The sequence below is a fragment of the Thermobia domestica genome, chromosome 8 (genome assembly GCF_964235325.1).
Source record: "Thermobia domestica chromosome 8, izTheDome1.hap1.1, whole genome shotgun sequence".
Classification (NCBI taxonomy): Eukaryota; Metazoa; Arthropoda; class Insecta; order Zygentoma; family Lepismatidae; genus Thermobia; species Thermobia domestica.
In genome coordinates this window covers 285,469,773-285,479,802 of record NC_137461.1, presented here as the reverse complement: position 1 = coordinate 285,479,802, position 10,030 = coordinate 285,469,773, and the positions used below count along the sequence as shown (strand labels likewise).

Genomic DNA, 10,030 nt, shown 5'->3' with positions numbered 1-10,030 from the left:
GGATGCGCACTAAGTGACACGACCACATGCATCTCCAAGCGTCAATTTGTTTCTAGTTTTGAAAACACTATAGATTGGGTGCAACTAGTACAGAGAAGGTAGGTCAATTTACCACCTGTCTATCATTACCTACCTACACTGTTATTTCTCCGATGATAAACTGTAAATTTTCGTAAGTGATACAATAAATGAACTCTACATATAAGTGGATATACTCTTTATTCATCCCAGTCCTTGGTTCGATCCCAGCTCACGCCAAGTGAGCTTTGTGATAGACAAACACAGTGTACATGGGTTTCCTCGAGGTTCTCCCTTTCCTCCCACTTTCTTCATTCCACCATTTCATGAATTTCTTATCATGATCATTACATTTAGCATATTCGGCATAGTCGTGAGACGCAAAACTCAAAGATTTCATTTTATTTTTTCTTTATTCAGTTAATATCAAATTTTCATCGTTGAAATTAATTGAAATTCTGACATTTTGTGACATAAATGTGGTAATTTATATACATAACTCTTTTTCTTAGTTTTCTCACTATACCTATTTTCGTAAAGATTAAAACAATGAAAATTAATGAATGTAAGTATAATAACTTTTACATATTTTGAGACTATGTAATATGCGTATTTAATAAAAAAAAAAGAAAAAGAAGAAAAATGCATCGTCACTAGTCAGGGTAAAATAACACCAAACCCAGTTTTAATCAAAGGGAGTAACATGCTAAGAGTAAATTAAAAAAAAAAAAAAAAAAAAAACTTTTCAGGCGTATTTAATAGATTAATTTCTCAAATTATAATATGTAGCTGCTCCTATACTGAAAAATAATTACGACAGGCATATATATAATTATATGTATGGAATATTAAATTTTCAAATAATAGACGATTTCTCCAACTATGTAGTTACGAGGTTGAGTGACAACCAGCATTTAATGGAAATCAGGAAATTATTATTCACAATTAAATAATGAACACAAAATCATGTAGGTGGCTTAATGGTAGAACATTCATCTCTGGTGCATGGGGTCCCTGGTTCGATCCCAGCTCGCGTCAAGTGGGCTTTGTGATGGACAAACACCGTGTTTGTGTTTTCTCGCGGTTCTCCCGTTTCCTTCCACTATTCATTCCACCATTGCATTCATTTCTCATCATCACCGTCTCGTTTAGCCTACACGGCATAACCATGGGACGTAAAATTGAAAGATTTAATTTCATTTCTTTTACAAAAAACATTTACATGTTATATTCAACAACTCGTTCAAATCCAATTACAATATAGAACTACTCCAAACGTCAAAGACTCCATTAATTTAAGAAAATTTAACTCAAATATTGAATACTACAACTGAAAGGAATATAATATCGGTATATCAACCAGTTATATTAATTGTAACAATGTTCGGCATTAAAACACTCCTAATATCATGATAAATCTCGCAGGAACGACTTGACAGTTTATATTGAACGCCGAGCATATTCAGATATTTAGTCAACAGTGTATAAATATATTTAACATAGAACAGACTCGCCAGATATAATGACTTATATCTCCGTAATATCACAACTAATCATTTAATTACTACACTCTCGGTGGAACCTTAAAAATATAATAATAATAATAATAATAATTTACAACACTGGGTCAACAAGGGTTCGACCAGCTCCAATTTTCCCTTAAATCTGACTAATTTTGCCCGACAGAATTCCAAGCAGAAATTTATAAATTTGGCTGCAGGATGGCACTGGTTCCACCATTCAGTGTTATCGACCCAAGACCTACTTCATACCGACATGTCAGTGATTTATTTATTTATTTATTTTATAAATTAAAACTAGAAGAACTTTACTAATGAATTGTAAGTCACACCAACCCATTTTATAAGTCCTGGTATGTCACAACAGTAAACCATTGATCCATGTTCAACAAAAAAGAAATAATCTCATGTTTTCTTTGCCTATACCAAGAGAAAGTAGTCCGTGATGAAAGTCAAGACATCGTAGGACTCGCAAATAGCAAAATTAATGTCAATCGTCTAGCAGTTACTAGAATATATTCATGTTTTCTACTAGTTTTTTCCCATGGACATAAGTAATTTTTCCACTAAACCTTGATTTCTGAATATGTTGAATTCTCAAAAACCTGACGTGATAGAAATAAAGTAATTACATATTTGAAATCAGTGTAAAAGTCCATTTCAGAAAATGTCATTCGTTTGAAAACATGAGAATGCATGCAGAGCAGTGTTATTATTAATAAATTATTGTTTTTATTTATTGTTCAGGAAATAACATCTCTGAAGAAGCAGTACCGACAGAAACAAGAAGAATTAGAAGACCAAAGGACTTTCCATAATAACCAAGTGAATAATAACGTAGAAACTCAAAGAAAAATAGATGCGAATGATAGATTAACTGGAAAACTTCGGAAAGAGTATCAAGATGAACTTCGAAAGCTGGAAGAATTAAAAGAACATGTGAGTATGGTTTATTAATATGTACTTGGAGTTTGAAACAATTTATTGATTGAGTTTATGTTCATCATCTTGTGTTTCGCGATCATTGACTGTGCAAATTTAAAAACTTCTATGCATTACAATCCTCAACTAACTCTTTGTCTCGACTTAGCTATTATCTGCTTTATATGTCCATTGTTTATTTTATCTTTCTCTGTTTGTGTATCCTTCCACTTCTGCTAGCATCACCTGAGTTCCATTTTTACTGCTGAATTCAGTGCTGTCCAACTTGCCCTTGATCACGCTTTCCTTACGTCGAGTGCTGGTTTGCATCAATTTCCAGAACGTCATTATGAGCATTCAGAATGTCTTCAGTTAAAACGCCCTTTTTCAAGACATTCTTATGAATTGCCATCAACTACAGCCATAGGGCTGGGTCATCATTGTCTGCTGGGTGCCAGGTCATGTTGGCATTCGAAGAAACGAGAGTACTGACACAGCTGCCAAGAACGCCACCTTGACCGAAGTTGTATTGGAGCATATTCTTCTTCGCTCCGATCTTTGTAGCTATTTTTCCATTTTGATGCGGTCTCATTGGCAAATAGATTGAGACCAGGCAAATAACAATAACCTTCACGCAGTCAAGTCGATCCTTGCTGAGTGGTAGACTTCCTGTCGTTTGAGTCGTCGAGATGAAGTGCTTTTGACGCGTTTACGTATGGGACACTCTCATATAACGCATAATTATTTGATGCGTGATTTGAATCGCCCGTATTGTGAAGAATGCATTGTCCCTCTGAGTATTCAGCACATTCTTGTCAAAATGTCCTGAATACTCAGATCTCAGAGAACGACGGACTGCCGCTTACACTTGATCGTGTATTGAGTAATGGTGTTGATATTGTTTGGCGTGTCCTATCTTTTATACACGCTTGTAACTTTGCTCACGTTCTCTGAATATTTTTAATCTTTTGCTGTTGTTTGGTTGTGCTAGACTTTTACCTTTTATTCTGACTTCTTGTTTTTTTTCGCTATTTATTGTATTGGGTTGAGGAATATATTCGTATCGTTTTATATTTTCTTTGCTGTTTGACGGAGTGCTGATATTAGAAGAATACTCCTTCTGTTCTACAAAACTGCGCTAATCGTTGTTTAATCTCTTTGGGAGGCTGGGTACGCCACGAGGTGATCGAGAACAACAAAGAGAACTGCCTTCAAATTGCTTCTCAATATCTTACCTGCCACCGAGCAACACTTGGATACAAGGAACGTTTTTTGTACCGAATCGTAACGGGAGATGAGAAATGGCGCCTACTGAAACAAAGAAAAGAATGAGTGGCTCCAGGCGATACGCCGAACCGGAGAGTCAAGCAAAACCTTCACCCCAAAAAAGACTATGATCTGCGTTTGGTGGGACTGGCAGGGTATGATGTATTGGGAGATGCTCGAGAAGAACAGTACCGTCAACGAGGAACTTTATATTGCTCAACTGCGCCGCGTAAATGAGCTGAAGAGATCGGATCGACAAGGCCAAGCCATTCTCCTTCACGACAACGGCAAGCCCCATATTGCACAAGTCATCAAAACCGTACTCCAAGAGCTCGAGTGGGAGGTTCTTCAGCATCCGCCATGCTCTACGGATCTGATGCCAATCGATTACCACCTGTTCCGTTCAATGTCGAACCAAATAAGGGGCGTTACCTTCAACGACGAAGAGGAACTCAAAAATTGACTGAACAACTTCTTCGACACCAGACCGGGCGATTTTTGGCAGAACGGAATGAACAAATTGGTCAAGAGATAGGAGTAGGTCGTAAACAGCAACGGCGAATACATTCTTGATTAATGAATTGTTACAATTATTGGGTTTTGTTCCAATAAAACTTTTTAATAAAAACGCTACTGACTTATTCCTCAACCCAATATTATATATATATATATATATATATATATCCTCTATTATTTATTGTTACGGTTATCTCTTTATTATTACTGTTCAATATTTATTATTTATTGTTCTTGTTCACTATTTATTGTTATTGTTGTACGTTTATTATTTGTTAGGTTTCAATATTTATTTTTCTTTTATTCTTTATTATTGTATCTTTTTCTATTGTGCAACAGTTTTTTTTTTTTCGATTTGTTTGTTTACCGTGTTTTTATGGCAGTCTGTTATTGGAACAGTCAAAGTTGATCGTGACGAAACAAATAGCCTCTATGCTGACGTCTCCATTAAACCTTACTCAATTAACATATTCTTTCACTAAACCTTTTTCATCCCTCTCAAGAAGTTTAGTGTTTTTCTCTCTCCCTCTTTATTCTTCCATTAATTCTTTTTTATTCTTCTCAGTAGTTTATGTTTTTCTCTCTTCTTTATTGTTCCATTAAGCCTGTTTCATTTTTCTCTGCTGATTTAATGTTTTCCCCTCTCTCTCTCTCTTTCTCTTTATCTCCCACCACTAAGCCTTTTTCGGCTCACGGTGGCTCAGTGGTAAAGCTCACCTCTAGTGTGTGGGATACTTGTTTCGATCCCAGCTACCGCCAAGTGAGCTTTATGGTGGACAATGTATGCGTGGATTTTCTCGGGGTTCTCCCGTGTGCTCTTACTTTCCTCATTCCACCATTATTACTGATCTCATCATCACCAACAGCCTCCGTGCACAATCGTGGACGTTAAAAGAAAACTCAGCGTTCCTAATTTTTCTAAACAGTTTTAGTGTTTTCTTGTCTTTTTGGATCAAAAGATCCAATATATTCCAATCAATAATTTTCTTGTAGGCTTTATATCTGGAGAACTACATATAGTGTAGCCGAACCCAGTGGCGGCGATTGGCCGTTAAAAGTGGGGGGGCAAGGCATGATTTGAATATTTGTATATCAGTGTTAGTTTACCTGGTTGATGCTAACACTTTGTTTGTCGAAAGGTTGTATAACTAATAGGATACTATATTTTTCATTGTATAATTAATAGGATACTATATTTTTCAGTTAAAAAACTATATATTCTATTTCATATTTTATTAAGGAAATTGACAAGAGCAAGGGAAGTAGGTACTAGTTCTTTGTATTCTTAAACAACGAAAGTGTAAGAAGAGATTTGATTTCTTGCTCATGAACATCTTAAAATCCTGTCTGGAAAATTGTGTGATCAGATTATTTAATAACAAACTTGCAAAACAAACAAATAGAAAGGATAATACAGGGTTAACCTAAAAGAAATAGACAAGTTATACTATGTATAAATTTTTTTGAGCAAAAAGATTTTACCGGTGGTACATGCATACATACTTAAAGTTTTGCGGCTGACAGTTTTTCTTTTGTTTCAATGACGGGTGTGTGACGTAAGCAGCCCTGCCTTCGAACTTGACATTGACGTGGCTTGGAGGAATATGGCGAGTCAAGTTGAGAAGGCTGTGTTCTGGAATATGGCAAGACAAATTCAGTTACTGTAGTGCAACGTCATTTTAGGACAAAGTATGGGAAAGAACCACTCACACGACAGTCCATTTATGACTGGGTGCATAAATTTGAAAAAAACAGGTTGTCTGTATAAGAAGAAATCCACGGGAAGACCACCAGTGTCAAATGAAATAGTTGAACGCGTTCGTGCGAGCTACGCTCGTAGCCCGAAGAAATCAATGACATGTGCAGAAAAAGAACTTGATATCCCTCAAAAGACTATCTGGAACATTCTATGCAAACGTCTCAAGTTCTATCCATAGCGACTGCAATTACTGCAAAGTCTCAATGAAAGTGACAAACAGCAACGTTCAGTTTTGCGTGTTTATACAAAATCTTTGTGAAGAAAAAAATGACCTCATTCAGCTGCTTACATTTGAGGACGAATCAACCTTTCACACTAGTGATATCGTAAACAGAGCAGATTAGGGACTCAGAAAGGTTAACGTGTTTTGTGCTGTATCGCCCAAAAAGGTGTATGGACCGTTCTTTTTCAAGAAGAAACTGTTAGTGGAAGAACGTACCTTGACATGTTGCAACTTTGGTTGATGCCACAACTTGAAGAAGATAGTGACAATTTCATTTTTGTGCAGGATGGAATCCCACCTCACTGGCATACCGATGTAAGGGGCTATTTTGACGAAGTTCTTCCTAGGCGGTGGATTGGCCGTTCAACTGATGAGAACATAGCTATGACTCAATGGCCACCATGAAGTCCAGAACTCATACCGTGTGATTACTTTCTGTGGGGTTTCAGAAAAGATAATGTGTATGTTCCCTCCTCTCCCTCAGTCTGACGGAACTGAAAGAATGAATCAGAGATGCTGTTGCATTGGTGGACAGTCAGACTTTGATGCCTGTTTGGGAAGAATTGGACTACAGACTAGATGTTTCCCGTGTAACCAAAGGATCACACATAGAACATCTGTAGTTGTATCACAACCACTTCCAAATGTACCCTAACAACTCATGTAAGTTACGTTACCATGTAATTAAAACTCTTCATTTGGGGGACCACTAAAGTTGTCTATTTCTTTTAGGCTAATCCTGTTTTACTCAGTAATGAATAATGAGGCTTGTTTTGCAAAAGTTACATAGAAACTTTAATGAATTAGGGATTAATGAACAACTTACATTTTTAATTCCACACAAAGTATTAAATGTATGTTATTACTCTAGAAAGACAGTAAGCTTCCCGAAACATTTTCGTTGCCATTAGGTGCAGTTTTCACTTTCTTGGAATACATCTAAACTCAACAATACTTAGAATCAATCCACACTCCAGTTATACAAAATAATCCTGAAACCTAGAATTATGTTGAATTCAGTAAATTTAATTGTATATATCCTCGTACACCCCTAAACACACACTTCACTCGTATATTACACTGTAAAACAATGAAAAAGGAAGTAATTCTTGTTGCTCTGTTTTTAATCAATATTTCTTGCTGTTAGAAAAAAGAAAATACATTTTAGACAATTTTTATGCAATTAAAGAATAACTTGTTAAAGAATAAGTTTTTTTTAAAGTGTTATCTCGATTAGTTTCAAAGCGTCTGACTAACAATGTAAGAAGAAATAAAGTACGCTGGAATGATTGTGCTCGAATACGTTAAATTTTGGACCATTTTCAGTGGCAATTAAAACGCAATTCCTGTAGCTTTCTTAACACAACGGGAAGAGAACTAACCAATACGTACTCACGCAACAGCAAATATATGGCATCATTATTTTCTATGAACCAGTAATATATATGCAATAACTTTACATTTCCAAATGAAAATATATACATCAAGGGGTCACTTCAAAAAAGTGGGGGGGGGGCAACTGCCCCCCTTTGCCCCCCCTAATCGCCGCCCATGGCCGAACCCAAACTATTACTTAACTCAGTATGATGTGCTTATTCCGTAAAAAATACGAAAACTCGGTTTAGGGGCCGTTCAAAACTTTTGTAGCCCCTGATCCAAAAACCAATCACAATCTTTTGAAACTTTTTTGATCATTCCTAAAATTCTTGTTTTATCCTTTCATTAAAACTTTTTCATTCTTCTCCCCAGTTTTAGTATTTTTCTCTCTCTTCCTCTTTATCTTTCCATTAAAGTTTATCATTTTTCTAAGCTATTTTAGTGCTTTTCTCTCCCTCTTCAGCCTTCCACTAAAGCATTGTAATTTTTCTCTGCAATTCTAGTGTGTTTTTCTCTCTCTTTCTTTAAATTTTCCACTATATCTTTTTCATTTTTCTTTCTCCTTCTTTATCGTTCCACTAAATGTCTTTTTCTCAGCAGTTTTAGTGTTTTTTCTTTCCCTCTTTATCTTTTCACTATACCTTTCTTTTTTCTCAGTAGTTTTAGTGTTTTTCTTTTACTCTTTATATTTCCACTAAACATTTTTTAAAATTTTCTCAGCAGTTTGTGTTTTTCTCCTCATTCTTTATCCATCCACTAAACCTTTTTAACTTTCTCAATACTTGATGTTATCTCTCTCTCCCTCTTTATTCTTTCACTAAATCTTTCTCATTTTCTCAGGTATTTTCTTTCCTTCTTTATCATTTAATTAAACCGTTTTTTAATTGAATATTCTGCCATTATTGGCAGGTCATTTAATGCATCTGAGAATTTTCCATCCTCCACGGTCTTCTGGTAACCTCTTCCATCTTTACGTACAATTTTTCTATTTGGATATCGTCCCTCAGTTGTAGTCTTCTTTGCCCTCTTCCTCTCTTTCATGCCACCATACTCATTTTCACGTCCTGTATGATACAATTCCTTCTTAGGCCAAGGTCCTATCCAGTTTCTTTTCCGTTTCCTAATCTATATTATAAAATTGAAAGTGACTATGTTTGTGATTCTTAATCTCTTGAAACACCCGACCTCTTCCCATCGACCTTATATATGCACGTACAATATGCCATTTGAGATATCCAATGTACACTCATGTCCAAAACGATTGTCGCATATCTATAACTGTCTTCTTGCAAGAATATAATTTGATAACGATTTTGCAGGGTACTTTTAATACTGATACTATATGTATAATCGAGAAATGTATATTTGTTGTAAATTTCAAAGAAAAAGAATTATAAATACGAAAATTAGAATAAGTAAAACAAAATGTTGCTAAATGGACAAGAAAGTTTTATTTTCGTTTTATTGCTCATATTTACTGCTCTTCTCACATGAAATTTGCCACATACATGTCTTTGCTGATTATACACATACTAACATTATAAGAAATAGCGGGTGAATTCATTATCAAATTATATTCCTACAACATATTTATGGACATGCGACAATCATTTTGGACATGAGTGTACATCGATGATTTTAGAATATGAAAGATAGAACAAACTTGTTATGCTGAGGCCAAGTACCAAGATACACAGATGGCAAACTTATAGATTAGTGTAAGTAATATTTAAGTTATGGGACTTTGCCGATTCCACGGAAATAAAACCAAATTAGGCAAGTGTCTAACTGACAGAGGTGGCCATGGTAAGATGTTTTATTGTAGTTAAATCACTAAGTAAGTTTAATGTAGAAAATAGAAATAGGGTAGGTTTTAAATGTAAATATAAACTTGATGAGCCTATTTTAATTAAAGCATTTATGTTTTTTTTATTTTAGGTGGTTGGCCTGAAGACAATTTTGTCGAATTTGGGCACTAAACTCGATTATCAGCGATCGAAAAATAAGCAAATGGCGGAAGATCTAATAAAAATGCAAGATAAATGTGAAGCCATGAGGGCTACAAACGCTGAAATAAAGAAGAAACATGCAGATATTATCAACAAAACGATGTCTGTTACTGAGAGGGTAAAAAAGATGGAAGAAATGGTCGAGGTAATATGATACACTATTATATATTTAACTAAATAATAATAGGTACTTACTTGATTTGTAATACTATAGATCTTACCAAATAAGAACATAAACACAGGGCTCATAGCGAGTCACTTTTTTTTTTAACTAAAAATTACTTTTTATTTTCAAATTGGTCACTAAAAGTTACTTTTTTTCAGATTTGTCACTAAAAGTTACTTTTTGGGGAGGGGAGGGAGGAAAGATGATCAAAAAGTAACTTTCTCGTGTGATTTATGTTCTGCATTGGCAGTTTTC

At 35.2% G+C, this 10,030-nt stretch overlaps 1 protein-coding gene across 1 annotated transcript in view; it reads left to right on the top strand.

Moving 5' to 3' along the window:
- Nucleotides 1-10,030, top strand: part of LOC145693662 (coiled-coil domain-containing protein 39-like) — an 82,479-nt gene that overhangs the window by 16,237 nt on the left and 56,212 nt on the right. The window contains exons 6-7 of the mRNA XM_081769891.1: nt 2,286-2,477; nt 9,539-9,754. Coding sequence (XP_081626017.1) covers nt 2,286-2,477; nt 9,539-9,754 — 408 coding nt within the window. The remainder of the gene's footprint in view (nt 1-2,285; nt 2,478-9,538; nt 9,755-10,030) is intronic.